We start from the raw sequence: 18,601 nt of genomic DNA, 5'->3' as shown, positions 1-18,601 counted from the left end.
TATATGTTTCTCTTGCTGTACCTTGCTGGTTGGGTAATGAGGGATAACTAGACAGGACTTTTGATCCCCAGTCTGTGAAAGTTCTCTCAAATTTAGAGACACTTTTTGTCTTTCCAATATGGGACGGAAGTGTATAATGTATCATGGATTGGTGGTGCCCCGAATAAATAAACATAAAAACTGTGGTAATCTTTAGCTTCTGCATCACCATTATGTTTGTGTATACTTTACTCTTACTACCCTAAAGTTACACAGTAATATAATATTGTATCATCAGAGAGGAGAGAATGACAATGATGATGCAAAGACTAAAAGAAATACAGTATAGGTAAAAAACAAATAAATGCCCCATCTTACCTGTTCAAGATACGTAGCCGTAGATCGTGCTGACACAATCTGTCTTCGGCCTCAATTCGTATTCTTCTGGCATTTTCCTCACCATCTTCATCTCTAAGGTCTTCCACAGCCACCTCTTCCCACCTCATTTCTGGCATATATCCAGGTAGGTTCCCTTCGTGGTCATCATCATCTTTGCTTTTATCGTTAACAGCACCACTACCACTTTGTTCTTGATTTCTACTGATGTTTCCTCGCCCACTCTCATATTCAATTAAATATATAACATCTGGTTCAGCATTGTGCAAACCTTCTGTTTCCTGTGGTTTATCATAACTATGTAACTGATGACCACTGTCTTCTACACCAGTTGCTTTAGCTATATCAGCAGAGGAGGCATGGGGAGATGGTGGTCCTTTAACATCAATATCACTGTTGTTACCTTCTGATGTAGAAGTTGACCGACCACCCATTTCTGTCTCAGATTTATCAGTAAAGATACAAGACTGATCATATTCAGCCTTCCTGTTAATATTTTCTGAGGAAGGTTCCTCTAAGTGGAGGCTTTCGTGTATTATTTCAACCACTTTGTGCTTTTTCTGTGGCTGGATAGGAGTTTCCCTTGGAGATATTGAAATGCCAGGAAGTGATTCTGTGATATTCCCTCTTGGTATGTCCACACTTGCCTGAGTAGAAATTTTAAGATTATGTTTTACATCTTTCATTATTTTCTCCACTTTGGGATTTAATGAAGTCTTATCTGAGGTCCCTGCTAATACTTCTACCTGCTCATTTCTTGAGGCGTCTGGGTGGGGACACGCTGAAATGTCTTCCTTTTTTTCCAAAGTTTTGTTTGATTGTATTTCTTCCTTTTTAAGGTTGGTGGCATTAACCCTCTGTTTACCCTGACGTTTTCCATTCTTTTGCAGACCCCTTTTAAGAGGACCCAAAGGGGCACTAGGTCCTCTATTTATCAATGAATGCAAGAAAAGTGGCAGAGGATGTACTGGAAACTGATATGGCGGTTGAGATGATGGGAAGGTCGGAGGGCAGGACTGATTTTGGGATGGAGGGAGAGTTGCAGAGTTGGGTGGAGAGTGAACTGATGGGTGAGATAACTTGTGGGGTGGAGCAAGGTCTTGATGTTGCTGCACACCTGGGCCATGGCTAGAGTGGGAGGGTCTGACTGCTGATATACCTGCAACTGGTTTACCTTTGGGGTGAGATGGCCATACTGGGTGGTGGCTAGGCATTGGCATGGTGGCTGGTGGTGATGTCTGCCCTTCCTTAACCTTTGTCTATAAAGATATAATGTTTTATAAATCAGAATGAAAACATTGTTCTATTTTATTTACTGTATTAAAATATATAAATCATAAACTGTACAGGTAAAATATTTTATCACGAAATACTAAACTGATGTTGATGAAAATATTTCATCTAATTGTACCCCAAGAGCACTTTGAGCCTGCCTACACATCCACGCCCTTAGCACGTGTCGGCACTTGATGCAATCTCTCGGAAATATTTTCAAATGTCCGGAATGGAGAGAGAATTCTCGGAATACTTAAAAAAAATTCTGGGCGACAGAGAGTTCTAGGGATTGTAGATTCTGTCTAATGGAGAGATTATCTACTTATTGGACAAGGGTAACACTAATTGGCTTCTCTTGTGGGGGAATAAAAATAGAATAAAGAATGAAAATCAAATTAATGAAAAATTTCATGCATATGCTATCCACAAAACATTGCACTAGAAGGATAAAAACCATCATGCAGGCATGAACACAGAAACTGATACTGTACAGTACTCACCACAACATTCCTGAAGGCTTTTGTTACATGCTGGTCCACTCTCCGAGAGATAAGGTATTTGTCTTCATCAAATCTGGAGAGAAAAATACGAGTTACAGAGAAAAGTTCCCATTAATATGAAAATACCGTACAATTTACAGCACCGCGTTTGTGTGTACAGGAAGAGTCAGACGATATACTGTACTTATGTATTAACTGCTACCTTCTACTGCTTGTGATAATTGTTCAACTAAAATGGTATTTCTTATAGTCAATGAAAAGTAGTACAGGTACATGAAATTTTCTTTGTGAAATCTTCTACAGAAAATTTTACAGTTAATAGCAAATAATGTACTTCGTAATCACCTTTTCAGTTCTATACCAAACATACAAAATCAACTTACGAGCCAGTAGATATTCCTTGAAGAATGGATGACAAGCGTGATGGTGGTGACCCTAGCAAATCACTTATATCTCTGGTTCTCCTCAGCTCCTCACGTACATCTTCAGCCCACTTCTTGATGCTCTCTAAGTCATCCATGTTCATGGTGGTATCCCTGCCTTCATCTTCAAGATTTTGTATGGGAGGTTCCTGGGTCACTGTATTGGTATCCTCAAGCATCATTCTAATCCTGGATGTCTCACCTCCCATGTTCCCAATGGGTGGATCAAATGGCAAGTCACAGGGTTCAGTCGGGGATAAGATAGTGGGTGGGGAGATGGATAATGGTCTATGAGGAGCTGTGGCAGATATACAGAGAGGAACTCTAGGAGATGATGGTGAAGAACATTGTGATGAAGCTGTAGGAGAAGACCTTGATGATGAACTTTGTGATGTAGCTGTTGGAGAAGGAGACCTTGATGATGAACTTTGTGATGAAGTTGTTGGAGAAGGTAACCTTAGAGATGTAACTCTTGGTTCTGGTTTCACTGGTGCTGTTGATGCAGGAGGAGCATATACTGAAGACCTCTCTGAAGATTTTGCTTCCTGGACTTGACGTGTGGTCTGACCACTGTGTTTTTCTTTGACTGCTCTTTGAGTAGGTGGTGGGCAGCTGGGGATAATATGCTTCAACTGTGGAAAAAGAGGTAATGTTTAATCTTTTTAAACTGCTATGGAAAAACACATTTACAGCTGCATTTTTTTTTCATTAATTTACTGCATAAAATAAATAAACATTATACATCACTTCACTAAAACTTTTAACTGTCATGAATGAAGTACTGTACAGTACCTATAATTCTCTAGTGTACCTGGTTCTTAATATTCTAGGTTCTTGATCTCAAATGAATGATGCACCCTGACAAAGTGGCTCTTTTTTAGAAAGTAAATAAATACTATAAAAGTTTTTTTTCAAAAATATTATTCTCAAATAGCCATCTGTGGTATAATAAGTAAAATTACAAATACTGTAGATTTTTGTAAAAGATGGCGGTTAATATTGATGATTAACCTACCGGCACATTATTTGTTTTGATGTTTATCGATCTAAATAAAACAAAGAAGTATGTCTGTGTGTGTGTGTTTGTTTCTGTGTGTGTCCGCACGAGAATCTCGGAAACTACTTTACCGATCTGTAGTGATGATGGATGGTGTTATATGTAGTGATGATGGGTGGTGTTATATGTAGTGATGATGGATGGTGTTATATGTAGTGATGATGATGGATGGTGTTATATGTAGTGATGATGGATGATGTTATATGTAGTGATGATGGATGTTGTTATATGTAGTGATGATGAATGGTGTTATATGTAGTGATGATGGATGATGTTATATAGTGATGATGGGTGGTGTTATATGTAGTGATGATCTATATCTATATAAAACAAAGAAGTCTGTCTGCGTGTCACACGATCTGAAACTACTTTACCGATCTGTAGTGATGATGGATGGTGTTATATGTAGTGATGATGGATGATGTTATACAGTATGTAGTGATGATGGATATTGTTATATGTAGTGATGATGGGTGGGGTTATATGTAGTGATGGATGGTGTTATATGTAGTGATGATGGATGGTATTAAATGTAGTGATGATGGATGATGTTATATGTAGTGATGATTAGACAATAAAATAATAATAGTTTAATGCTAAAAAAATATACTTTGCTGTACCATAGTAGTGAAAAACATGGTGAACTTACGTACATCGTTAATGAACTATTGATGGAAGAAGTTTTGGGGACTGAACAGTGAGACAATGTGGAGCCTCCGGAGGGATGGCGTCTAGATGCCCTGCAGATGGCTGGCGATTCTGCTAGTATTCTTACTATAATCATATTTTTTGGGGGTGAAACTGCTTCGTTTGCTAGATAATTAGGCGGCTAGGAGCACGCTACTTTGTCTGGCATGGACTACTTTGTCTTTCTCGGCGGTAATGGCGAGAACATTCCCACCAAACACATTGATGGCTCCAAACAACGCAAGAGTTGTTTTTTTTTTTATGGGGAACAGCCCACCTGGGCACAGGTCATTGACCCACAGGGGGGGCCTCCGGGACGAAAAAATAAGAGTAAAAACAAATACAAAATAAAAAGAAGATCATATTAATCTTCACCATGAAGATGCCGTGCCAATAGGACAACAAAAGCAATTCTAGACTTTATATTCCACACAAAGCCTGTTAATAGTGCTTGTTAGCGTGAACCTCCATTGGGGATTGCCCGTGACAGCTATGTGGTCGAAGTAGCATTTTACCGAATCCAGCTAGAGCGGTGATATGATAGATCCTGTTCACACGAAGGTCAAGGGTTTGGTTCCCGACTGGTGAAGAATATGGACCGATGATATATATATACAGTATATATATATATATATATATATATATATATATATATATATATATATATATATATATATATATATATATATATATATATATATATATATATATATATATATATATATATATATATATAAAGAAATCACTGTAGGTGTTGCGTGATCTGTACTCACCCTGAAGATGTGAATTACAGCGCTTAGGAACTTCGTGTTTCTTTCCTTGTAGTTATCAGCAAGCATATATATATATATATATATATATATATATATATATATATATATATATATATATATATATATATATATATATATATATATATATATATATATATATATATATATATATATATATATATATATATATATATACATGTGCGTTGCGTCCCAACGAACAACATCCATTGCAATATGTCCGTGCCCCCTACACTTCTGACGCCTGCTGGACCACCTCCACGACACCTTGACGGAACCGATAGTCCTCCCCATATGGCAGATATTATGTGTTAAAGGAATATCATTCCTTCCATAGGCATTTGCCTCCAGGTGTAATGTTAACCTACATCTATTGAGGATAAAATCTTCACCTACAAATTGACATTAACAGATTTTCTGTAATCAGACATATCTAGTAGCCTCAACAATTGCAACCCCAGTTGCAATTGGGGTTGCAATTTCAAATTCTGTGTCATTACTAAGGAATAACGAAGTCTCTGGTGCACTGCACTCTAAGATTAAGAGAAAATGGACGACTCAGGCGTCCTGAAGTGAGAGAAAACGGACTCCTATGATGGGGCACTCAAATAAAGAGACATGGCTACATGTTTTGTGGACTACCCACTTTACAGTATTGATCGTATCCTTTTCATCACTTTGTAATAAACCTAGCCATGCCTATGTGTGTTAATGATATTTACCATAATATTATATATATATTTAGTGGGTCTAAATGGTCGTAAAATGGGAAACTTGGGGTTGGGTGCCTGGAACCAATTAGAATAAATCCCATAGGTTTATGTAATTTCGGACAACGTCCATTTCGGTTAACATCACGTTTCCAAGAACGTATCTAGGACGTTAACCGGTGCATAACTTATATATATATATATATATATATATATATATATATATATATATATATATATACATATATATATATATATATATATATATATGTATATATATATATATATATATATATATGCATATATATATATATATGTATATATATATATATATATGCATATATATATATATATGCATATATATATATATATGTATATATATATATATATATATATATATATATATATATATATATATATATATATATATATATATATATATATATATATATATATATATATATATATATATATATATATATATATATATAGGCTATATATTGGTAATTTTATTGGTTAAGATACTAAAAATATATACATTTCTGACGGAAACGCTTTAGAACAAATATTTTTATTTTATTTTCTTTCTCTCTATATAAGGTTCAATATAGTATAAGTAGGCATTGGCAAATTCTATATATTTACCGATATTGGAAGCATAATGTGTTGTCTAATGGTAGACCCTGCTGCCGTATGGCATCACAAAAATTGTGACAAAGTTCCAGGTTACTGATCCTTCTTTCTGCCTCATTTACACAAATGCAGTGTCTCAAATGTTTCTCTTACTTTGACAACATAACATATCGTCTCACCCTTGATATTTTTTCAGTTTTGTAATTATTTATGGTTATTATTATTATTATTATTATTATTATTATTATTATTATTATTATTATTATTATTATTTAAAATTATTATTATTATTTGATTTAATTTGTTATTAATTTGGATTATTTTTATTAGATTGATTTTTTTATATTTCTCATTTTTATTATTGTTTTGGGTAATAATACAAATAATGATTATTTTTTAATCACAACAGTGAGTAACAGAGGACTAATCGACAGCCTGGATAATAAGTGGTATATTAAAAAAGGTGATCTCCCGCACACATCTCCAAGTGAGAACCACACCACTAATGTACACATAAATGAGGAACTTCCGGTGCATTGTCAGTCAGTTTCCCATCGACCTGTCACGTGTTATGAAACTCCATTGTTTATACCGAAATGCGCCATATTGTCTCCACAAAATGGCGTAAAATTCTTCCTCTATTCAAATACTATGCCTCAAAATCCCATGTTAATATATGTAACACTATTAATCACTAAAAGTGCAAACAAGAAAAGAAAAAAGTAACAGCAACAAAAGCCTAATTGTTCATAAAACAAAATAATTCCACGCCATTGTTAATCGCAAATTGTTCACCGTTGTACTGTACAGGAAGTCTCCGAGCCATGCTAGGCTATTTTCCTAAATTTCATATCTCTCCAAAGTAATTTTCAACCTGTTGTGAGGTATGCTGTCATAAACATTCCAGGAAATGTGTCAGTATATCAGTCAAGCAGGAGCGTCTCAGTATACTCGTAAATTCGTGCTGGCATTCTTTTACAAGGTTGTTCCTTTGTAGATGGTCGTCATGGCATTGTGTAAATGTTTTCTAACACTTTACAAGCTATGCAGGTTAAACACACTAGACTGTACTTATTCACGTAGTGGCGATCTCCCTTTTTGAATATAGGACTCGCATATACTACTTTCCAGTCATCAGGGACCTCTTGTACGTTTACACTTCTGCAGAATTTTTTTTACGGGGCTCTGAGCGCTTGTAACACAACTCTCTTAATTATCACTTGGATGCACACAAGCAGTGCCAGGGCTTTTACGAACTATAAGTCAAAATAATGTAGATCTAACACTCTTGTGAGAACTTTACATACGGCAGTGCTGTGCCGATTAAGCCTAGTTTACTAAAAAGGGTATACCCATCCTCTCTTGTAAACATCGAGTTAAAATACTCATTAATGCCTTCTTCGCTTTGCCCTGGTCCGTGTACACATAACCACCTTCTTTAAGTCTCGGATCAACACCCATACCTGTCAATCTTAATTTTGAGAGACGATAGAAAGCTTTGGAATTTGACTGGATCATAGTTGTAATTCACCTCTGATTTTCTGCCGTTCTACACTTAGTTTGAGTTCCGAACCTATTAAACAGTACATCTTTCTGTCTTGAAACTTGGTGATTTCTCCTCAATTTTGGTAAGTACCGGTTGGTTTTGGATGATGGCTTCCTGTGTTTTGTTGAGAATTACCGGTCTTGGTCTTGTCTGTATATATATTAATCAATATTCAGTTTTATCCTGTTTAATTTTCCAGGAAAGTTCCACATCCTTATTGTTTAACAGGTAAGACCAGTTAATGCTCCTTGTTTCCTACCTCATTACGTTGTACTTGCTATTGTAGTACTTGAACCTTGGCCTGCTCTCGTCAAGTACAGCCCCATTAACAAACAAATCTGAGGGATACGCAATGTCTAGCGCCGACAGACTCAATGTTCCTATTCAGCAACCATACCTTCCACTTTGGTTATGATGAGATCCAGTGGTTTTGGTATTCGCTCATCTCTTGAGTGAGTTGGACATTTAACATGCTGAATAGAAAATTGTCTCTTCAATGTTTCTATATAAGGTGCGGTATAGGTCTACTTTCATAGGAGACAAGGAGGGATACTTACCAAAATATGTGTTCCCTTTTTGGTACGATTTATGAAAACCACACCTTACCTATTCATTTGAACGCGGCGGCACATTTATGCACCGGTAATTTTATAGTAGGACTAAATGCTTATAGCTATAACACTATCGTAAATTTTGCTTGTGTACACAGACAAGGTATGGATATGAATACAATACATGAACATCCTTTGGGTGGATATTTCATTTGCGATTCATGAGTCACTTTTGTTCATAACAATGGATTACACTTTCACTGATAACATATGCACTCCCCACACACACACACACACACACACGTGGGCGCGCGGGCACGTATCCACATCCCACCCGGAAACACACACGCTGGCCAGCACAAAGCCGGTCAGTAAACAGTGTGCTCCCTCCTTCCCTCCCTCAAGCTGCGACGCTGGGGAAGCTATAATATATGTGTGTGTGTGTATGTTACTAAAGCCACATATACACCCTGGTTCCAGCCCTCAGAGGAGAACGACCATCTTGCTCCAACGATCACTACCAACGTCCCACTTATTAGAGAGTTCATCTTACTTTAGCGACAAACTTACTCCAGTCAACCGCTTTATTCCGGTGACTTCTTTACTCGATCTTACTTCAGGGTTCACCTAAACTAACCCAACAATTAACAAGCATCTGAATCACACAATTGCACTTTGTATTCTGCTTATGTGTATAAAAACAAACTTGAACACACGTGGAACTAACATTTACGTAAAATCATATTTGTGAAAGCGACGGAGGCACTTGTAAATATAACGATGGTAAAGATGGTAATGATAATGGTGATGGTGGTGACGGCGACGGAGGATGGTGAGGGTGGGATGGAAGGACCCTCTGGCCTAGTGAGTAGACCCTGGGGTATATACCCTCGCTTTGCCCGTAGCCTCACCAAGATCCTCTCACCCTCAGGCATCCAGAGGCACCAGGACGCTCACCAGCAGGCCTCATCAAGTGTGACCAAAAGGGACATCTTACCGCCAACAGGTAAGGGAGGACAAAGAGTTATCTATTTGTTTATATCAACGGCTACACAGACTATAAAAAACTACTCAGTCAGTCACAGGCCACCATTATAAACACCTTTCATAAAACTGCCTCATTTACACACAATTGCAAGGTCTCAATTGTTTCTCTTACTATTGACAACACAACATACAGTACATATATTGTTTCTCAATTTTGATATATTTTTAATTTTTGTATTCATGGTTCTTTATTATTATTATTATTATTATTATTATTATTATTATTATTATTATTAGTTGTAGTACTGTACAGTATTACATTTTCGTCCTCCCAGGCCCCGATGTGGGGTCAGTGACCTGTGCCTGGGTGGGCTAATCTAATCCCGTAAAAAAAAAAAAAAAATTACCGCATTTCATAATAATTTCTAAACAATGTGTACGTTGCCATTGTAAAGGTGAAAGGGTTCCGCACACAGTTCCTTACTTCCTCAACTTAAACAACGTGAACATTAGCCTCCACACTAATTACTAAGCTTCATATTCAGTTCACTGTGAACACTAAACTGAGTCGTCGAAAAATAATATCAGTCACATAATGTTTTATGGCCGATTTTACACAGTTTGGGGGTACTGAATGCAGATCCACTGGATGCCACTTTGCCACCTTTGGGGAAAATGAGATATTCAAGATGTCCGCTACTTACGAAAACACCTGTTGTATCTCAGCTTCCAATAAACATAGTCACAAACTTTACGTCTATACCTAGATTTTGGGGGTCAATCATTCGGGCCTATAAATAAAAGACTGAGTTGACTGGTACGAATATTTGTTTATGATAGTAATGATTGTGGTCATAATTGGGACTTCAATACTTGTTTTGGTCCAAAACTCAAACAACTGTAGACTAACGCGGTTATAATAGACTACAAACACTTTCATTTGCTTAGAGAGCTTAATGTGTAGTTACACAACTTCACAAGATACTTCCACTTGTATATATTATAGAGGAACATTTCTTCGTCATCTAAAGGAAGTTATAAGTGACACACAAAAAGCAGCTTTAAACTCACCAGCTTACCAGTTAGGCAAAACAATTTAAAAAAAATTTCTCACAGAACTAAACAACTACATCATGTGAAATAAATTGTCTGTACTGGAAGCTCAGGGGGAAATTTCGAGGATATTGACTCTTAATGTTGCTTGACATTCTATTTTCTCAAGTATCATTAACTAACAGTAGAAGTAGTGTCTCAAATAACAGATTTTAGGAGATACATGTACAACATAATTCTAATTCCAGCGCCTCCCCCAAGGTCTAAGTTCTAGAATGGATGTGCAGGAAAAATGTTCATTGTAAATTCTTTGTGTGATTTAAACTGCATTTGGACAGAAAACTATATCACTAACTAATGAAATCATTTTACTTTTTGCATAAAGTTATTCGTGAAAAGGGAAAGGGGAGCAGAAACTATTGTGCTATGCAGCTATTGTAAATTCACACCGACATTCAACAATAGGCTATGCCGAGGGACGCCATACTATCGTACAAAGCTCTACCGGACATGACGTAACTGACCTGGATATCAAAGGACAGAACTGAACAAAATTCAAGAGATAATTGACAAACAAGTAGTATGTAACATAGAGAAAATACTGTCAAGATATATACTGGAGTGTTTTACTCATTAATATGTATCTTATTGCAGGACTGGAAGGTGGTAGGGACCAAGCTCGAGTACTGTGGGAGGCGGGCTTTCCTGCGTCTCCCGGGGTGGACAACAACACGGCTATCCCAGAAACGCGGCCGACTGTAGATGAGGAGAGTGCAGCAGGAGGGAGGAAAGTGAAAGTACAAAGACATGAATTAAAAGACGGAATTAGAAAGAAGATGATGGCGCGAAGAAAATACACCAAAGGCACAAGTGTAAACGGTGTCTATAAGGCGAAAAACGGTGAAGGGAAGATAGAGATAAGGCATAGACACGAGCCTCTAATGCCACAGGATAACAGCAGCAGACAGGTGAATCTAAAGAGAACAAGATCGATGAAGATGAAGAAGGAAGGAGGAACTAACAGAGTACTGCCACTGAAGACCAAGGATCGGGACTCTACTCAGCAGAAGCAGACGGTGACACTAGGAGGTGAAGGCACGACCACCACGACTAGGCTGGGGAAGATGAAGCAAGAGGCAGCAACGACTACAGTGGAAGGTGTGGACGGGGAGAACAACGAGGCGATGGCAAATGGCGGCAAGCTGCAAGGAGGCGTGGCCAGGCAGGGGGGTGTAGCCAGGCAAGGAGGTGTGGCCAGGCAGGGGGGTGTAGCCAGGCAAGGAGGTGTGGCCAGGCAGGGGGGTGTAGCCAGGCAGGAGGTGTGGCCAGGCAGGGGGGTGTAGGAGGCGTGGCAGGCAGGGGTGTAGCCAGGCAGGAGGTGTGGCCAGGCAGGGGGTGTAGCCGGGCAAGGAGGTGTGGCCAGGCAGGGGGTGTAGCCAGGCAAGGAGGTGTGGCCAGGCAGAGTGTAGCCAGGCAGGAGGTGTGGCCAGGCAGGGGGTGTAGCCAGGCAGGAGGTGTGTGCCAGGCAGGGGGTGTAGCCAGGCAAGGAGGCGTGGCAGGGTGTGGCCAGGCAGGAGGTGTGGCCAGGCAGGGGGGTGTAGCCAGGCAAGGTGTGGCCAGGCAGGGGAGTGTAGCCGGACAAGGAGGTGTGGCCAGGCAGAATGAAGGAGACTACTACTACTATGAGTATAATTATGAAGGTAAGTCTACAGGTTCTTGAGGGTATACCTAAAAAAAAAACCTTCCCTTAAACCACTGTCATTAAACCGGACTTGAATTCCTGAGTCAAGTGCTTGTCTGCTTCCTCAGCATCTTGTATAGTCTTTATGACATACTCCTGTTAGCCTTTATTATAAATTCAACATTTATCTTACAACTTTGAATTTCTAATTTTTAAAACCAATAATATTTACTTAATACAAATATTGTCAAAAATATTCATAAGGTTATCAGAGGTCTACTTTGTGTTAAAGTTAATCTTGAAAAAAGTATTGCATTTGGCACCCAAATTTATTAATATTATCCTATGGCTGTTTTAAACTTAGGGTTTTACATTGAAACTATTTGCCTGAATGAAGATTGAAAGTATAACGATTTTTTTAAGCACTATGCAACAATGTCTTCACTTACACTCCCTCTAGAGATGTCACGGGTCACCTGGTCAATGTTAAATGCTTCTTTTGCGGCAACATATTTTTATATTATTCTTTGATAAAATAGGTGTGTTTCATTATTTTTCGGCGTAACAATAAGTTTTTAACACGAGACTTGAAACCTGTAGTTGTAACTTAGACGAGTGCTTTACCTCTGGGCTGGTCCAGTAAACCTAAGTGACAATAAATAAGGTTCAGAATGTATGACACTATTTTCTGTACTCGCAGACACTAACGCTGAGGGACAAGAGGGTGACAATGTCGACGGGGAAGAGTACGAAGTTTATGAAGACACTGGTACAGGAGAAGGGAGTGACTATGACGAGCCCGAAGGAGATGGAAGTGACTATGTTGAGACTACTACAGGAGAGGGAAGCGATTATATTGAGACTCCAGCAGAAGGAAGTGACGATAACGAGACTGCAGGAAACGAAGGTGAAGGTGTTGAGGGAGGCATAGAAGGTGACTCGGGTACTGAGGGGCAAGCAGGCGATGGTGGCGACGCCGAGGAGTACGATGCGTATGAGGACACTGGCACAGAAGAAGGAAATGACAACGACGGGGCCACAGGAGATGAAGGTGAAGGTATTGACGGAGGCACAGAAGAAGGCGACTCGGGTACTGAGGGTCAGGCCGGAGAGACTGCAGGTGGTGTCGTCGAGGAGGAGTTTCAGAACCAAGACGCTACAGGAGATGCTATTGATCAAGTAACAGGAGAGACGGACGTGGAGTTCGTCACTGTGTTCGTGGAAGGTGAGGGAAAAATATTTGTTCGGTAGCAGCAACAGGCGGGAACACTGGGTGGTGAATGAACACTGGGTGGTGAATGAACACTGGGTGGTGAATGAACACTGGGTGGTGATGGAACAATGGGTGGTGATGGAACACTGGGTGGTGATGGAACAATGGGTGGTGATGGAACACCGGGTGGTGATGGAACAATGGGTGGTGATGGAACAATGGGTGGTGATGGAACAATGGGTGGTGATGGAACAATGGGTGGTGATGGAACACTGGGTGGTGATGGAACACTGGGTGGTGATGGAACACTGGGTGGTGATGGAACAATGGGTGGTGATGGAACAATGGGTGGTGATGGAACACTGGGTGGTGATGGAACAATGTGGTGATGGAACACTGGGTGGTGATGGAACAATTGGTGATGTTGGAACACTGGGGTGATGGAACACTGGTGGTGATGGAACAATGGTGGTGATGGAACAATGGGTGGTGATGGAACAATGGGTGGTGATGGAATGGGTGGTGATGGAACACTGGGTGGTGATGGAACACTGGGTGGTGATTGAACATTGGGTGGTGATGGAACAATGGGTGGTGATGGAACACTGTGGTGATGGAACAATGGGTGGTGATGGAACAATGGGTGGTGATGGAACAATGGGTGGTGATGGAACAATGGGTGGTGATGGAACACTGGGTGGTGATGGAACAATGGCTGGTGATGGAACAATGGGTGGTGATGGAACAATGGGTGGTGATGGAACAATGGGTGGTGATGGAACACTGGGTGGTGATGGAACAATGGGTGGTGATGGAACAATGGCTGGTGATGGAACAATGGGTGGTGATGGAACAATGGGTGGTGATGGAACAATGGGTGGTGATGGAACACTGGGTGGTGATGGAACAATGGGTGGTGATGGAACAATGGCTGGTGATGGAACAATGGCTGGTGATGGAACAATGGGTGGTGATGGAACAATGGGTGGTGATGGAACAATGGGTGGTGATGAACACTGGGGTGATGGAACAATGGGTGGTGATGGAACAATGCTGGTGAGAACAATGGGTGGTGATGGAACAATGGCTGGTGATGGAACAATTGGTGGTGATGGCAATGGGTGATGGAACAATGGGTGGTGATGGAACACTGGGTGTTGATGGAACAGGGTGGGATGGAACAATGGGTGTGATGGAACACTGGGTGGTGATGGAACAATGGGTGGTGATGGAACAATGGGTGTGATGGAACAATTGGTGATGGGAACAAGGTGTGATGGGAACACTGGGTGTTGATGGAACAATGGGTGGTGATGGAACACTGGGTGGTGATGGAACACAGGGTGGTGATGGAACAATGGGTGGTGATGGAACAATGGGTGGTGATGGAACAATTGGTGGTGATGGAACAATGGGTGGTGATGGAACACTGGGTTGATGGAACAATGGGTGGTGATGGAACACTGGGTGGTGATGGAACACAGGGTTGATGGAACAATGGGTGGTGATGGAACAATGGGTGTGATGGAACGGTGGATGGAACAATTGGTGGTGATGGAACAATGGTGTGATGGAACACTGGGTGTTGATGGAACAATGGGTGGTGATGGAACAATGGTGTGATGGAACAATTGGTGGTGATGGAACACTGGGTGGTGATGGAACAATGGCTGGTGATGGAACAATTGGTGGATGGAACCTGGGGATGGAACAATGGGTGGTGATTGAACAATGGGTGGTGATGGAACAATGGGTGGTGATGGAACAATGGGTGGTGATGGAACAATGGGTGGTGATGGAACACTGGGTGGTGATGGAACAATGGGTGGTGATGGAACAATGGCTGGATGGAACAATGGGTGGTGATGGAACAATGGCTGATGGAACAATTGGTGGTGATGGAACAATGGGTGGTGATGGAACAATGGGTGGTGATGGAACACTGTGTTGATGGAACAATGGGTGGTGATGGAACAATGGGTGGTGATGGAACACTGGGTGGTGATGGAACAATGGGTGGTGATGGAACAATGGGTGGTGATGGAACAATTGGTGGTGATGGAACAATGGTGGTGATGGAACACTGGGTGTTGATGGAACAATGGGTGGTGATGGAACACTGGGTGGTGATGGAACACAGGGTGGTGATGGAACAATGGGTGGTGATGGAACAATGGGTGGTGATGGAACAATTGGTGGTGATGGAACAATGGGTGGTGATGGAACACTGGGTTGATGGAACAATGGGTGGTGATGGAACACTGGGTGGTGATGGAACCTGGGGTGGTGATGGAACAATGGGTGGTGATGGAACAATGGGTGGTGATGGAACAATGGGTGGTGATGGAACAATTGGTGGTGATGGAACAATGGGTGGTGATGGAACACTGGGTGTTGATGGAACAATGGGTGGTGATGGAACAATGGGTGGTGATGGAACAATTGGTGGTGATGGAACACTGGGTGGTGATGGAACAATGGCTGGTGATGGAACAATTGGTGGTGATGGAACACTGGGTGTTGATGGAACAATGGTGGTGATTGAACAATGGGTGGTGATGGAACAATGGGTGGTGATGGAACAATTGGTGGTGATGGAACACTGGGTGGTGATGGAACAATGGCTGGTGATGGGAACAATTGGTGGTGATGGAACACTGGTGTTGATGGAACAATGGGTGGTGATTGAACAATGGGTGGTGATGGAACAATGGGTGGTGATGGAACACTGGGTGTTGATGGAACAATGGGTGGTGATGGAACAATGGGTGGTGATGGAACAATGGGTGGTGATGGAACACTGGGTGGTGATGGAACACAGGATTGGTGATTGAACATTGGTGGGTGATGGAACACTGGGTGGTGATGTGGAACACTGGGTGGTGATGGAACACTGGGTGATGGAACACTGGGTGGTGATGGAACATTGAGGTGGTGATGGAACAATGGGTGGTGATGGAACACTGGGTGGTGATGGAACAATGGGTGGTGATGGAACACTCTTTTCTTATAAGATCTAAAGATCTGAATAACTGATCTATTGAGAAAAAATAAATGTTCTGTTCAGTAGAGTGGCAATCAAGTTATTACATGTTTTAAAAAAGTGCACGTTAAAACACAACACTTTTCTTTAGTGATCTGTAACTTAATGTTTATTTCCATGTGCGTTCTTTTCCAGTGCTAACTTAATCTCCTTTTCTAACCTAGATTCCACTACGACTCTACTACCAGATGGCTCCACCACCATCTCAAATGAACAACCACTACAACTCCTACGACCTCGGTTAGACCACCAATGAACCAACTACTACAAGCATGACAAACCACGACCACAAAGTACCACCACATTATCTGACATCCGATTCCTTCAGCTACGACTTCTACAACGACTATGACAACTACTACTACTCCTCGTCTGTCTACCCACGCACGACTACACTGGGACCTACAGTGAAGGGAATCGATGGATATGGAGTCTCAGAAATGTGTTCTGGCAGCCAACAACTGGCCCAACTTCCATTTCACCAGTGCGGTTTGGTGTGTTCGTTAATGTCGCCGGGCAAAACAACAGGATCAGGGCGGTCCAACAGCTTTGGACAAATTGATACTAGTGTCAGGCAAACCAACAACGGTTTGGGCAGACCAGTAGACTAAAACAGAAGGGGTTAATGGGGAGGCAAATACACCAGATGCAAAGACCGGCGTGAGTCCACAGAAATATGCTCCTTGGAACCTTAATTCAACATTACTCCGGTGGAAAAAGGAAGTATCACCAGCAGCCCTACGAGCAATGGTAATCAGGGCGCACCAACCAACAGGCTATCGGGCACTGCAGCTCCCGGGTGTGATGCCACAAAATTACCATTCACAGTGTCAGCCCCAACTGACAGACTGGCAACTGCAGCAAACACAGTCTCAATAGGTCTCTGAGTTCCAATAAAGAAAGGATCAGGAGATGGAACTTGGCAATGGCAATCAAAGTTCCAGGAGAAGAATAATCCTGGAGTGCTGCAGTCTGGGACCTCGTTACTCGGCTAACACCCACAGGAGGCCCATCAATACCGCTTCGAGGATGTGGACCTGGAATTGAGCTAACCTGGAAGAGTTAGTTAGAGAGACACTCATCCGTGTCTGGCAGATTCAAAGCCTTTGTTAATCACTTTATGTTGTTATTTTATAACATTTATAAATATTTTGAGCATGTAAGTAAATATTTCTACTATAGTATAACCAAAAGGCATCAGCCTCCATGATGGTTTCTACGAGCACATTATCATATAAAAGTTAGTGCCTCGTGCTGTTGATCTCGGCTAGTTGGATAGTAGTCACTAGGAGGCTAATTTAACGAGGTGCACCGTATTACGTTTCATTTGACACCAACGTTATATATATATATATATATATATATATATATATATATATATATATATATATATATATATATATATATATATATATATATATATATATATATATGCAAATAAATCATGTAGTGAATTACACAGGCTAGGAACTTCGTGTTTTTTTCTTGTGGTTATCAGCATATATATATATATATATATATATATATATATATATATATATATATATATATATATATATATATATATATATAATATATATATATATATATATATATATAGTTTTTATATTATATATATATATTATATTGTTCAAACAAAGTAAGACTATTGGAAGCAGAAGTCGTACACTTACTGTTCTGCTGCCTGGCTGGCTGACATGCGTCTTGTCATCTTCCTGTGGAGAAACATCTTTGAGAATATCTGACACACACACACATATATGTAAACATGCATACACTTTATATTGGGGAAAATCAAGTTTTATTACAGATGTAACAGATCACACAGTCAGGGCTTTAGTATACTTTGAGAAGAGTGAATATTTGGACTGACTTGAGTATGAAGTGAGCACTACACAAATACTTGCTACATTCAGTGAAGCATTCCCACAACAAATGTTGGTTAAAATTGGTTACCTTTATTCAAAAATCTTACAATGTAATTGAAATACTATTTACCACGAAAGTTATGGAAGAAGCAAGAACCCGGTGAAAAAATTTCAGGTGTCTCACCTAGAGGCTGTAGTGTGTATTTAAT

At 40.4% G+C, this 18,601-nt stretch overlaps 1 protein-coding gene across 1 annotated transcript in view; it reads right to left on the bottom strand.

The window, feature by feature from the left end:
• The window catches only part of LOC121869340, a gene marked incomplete at its 5' end in the record, with an annotated part of 29,401 nt that extends 11,185 nt beyond the window's left edge, over positions 1-18,216 (bottom strand). The window contains 4 exon segments of the mRNA XM_042370648.1: positions 358-1,634; positions 2,151-2,223; positions 2,534-3,204; positions 18,198-18,216. Of these exon segments, the coding sequence (XP_042226582.1) occupies positions 358-1,634; positions 2,151-2,223; positions 2,534-3,204; positions 18,198-18,216 (2,040 nt within the window).
• Between the last annotated feature and the right edge of the window lie 385 nt (positions 18,217-18,601).

The sequence above is a fragment of the Homarus americanus genome, unplaced genomic scaffold (genome assembly GCF_018991925.1).
Source record: "Homarus americanus isolate GMGI-L3 unplaced genomic scaffold, GMGI_Hamer_2.0 scaffold36734, whole genome shotgun sequence".
In the NCBI taxonomy this organism is placed as follows: domain Eukaryota; kingdom Metazoa; phylum Arthropoda; class Malacostraca; order Decapoda; family Nephropidae; genus Homarus; species Homarus americanus.
The sequence above is the reverse complement of the archived record's forward strand: the minus strand, read 5'-3'. Positions and strand labels throughout refer to the sequence as shown.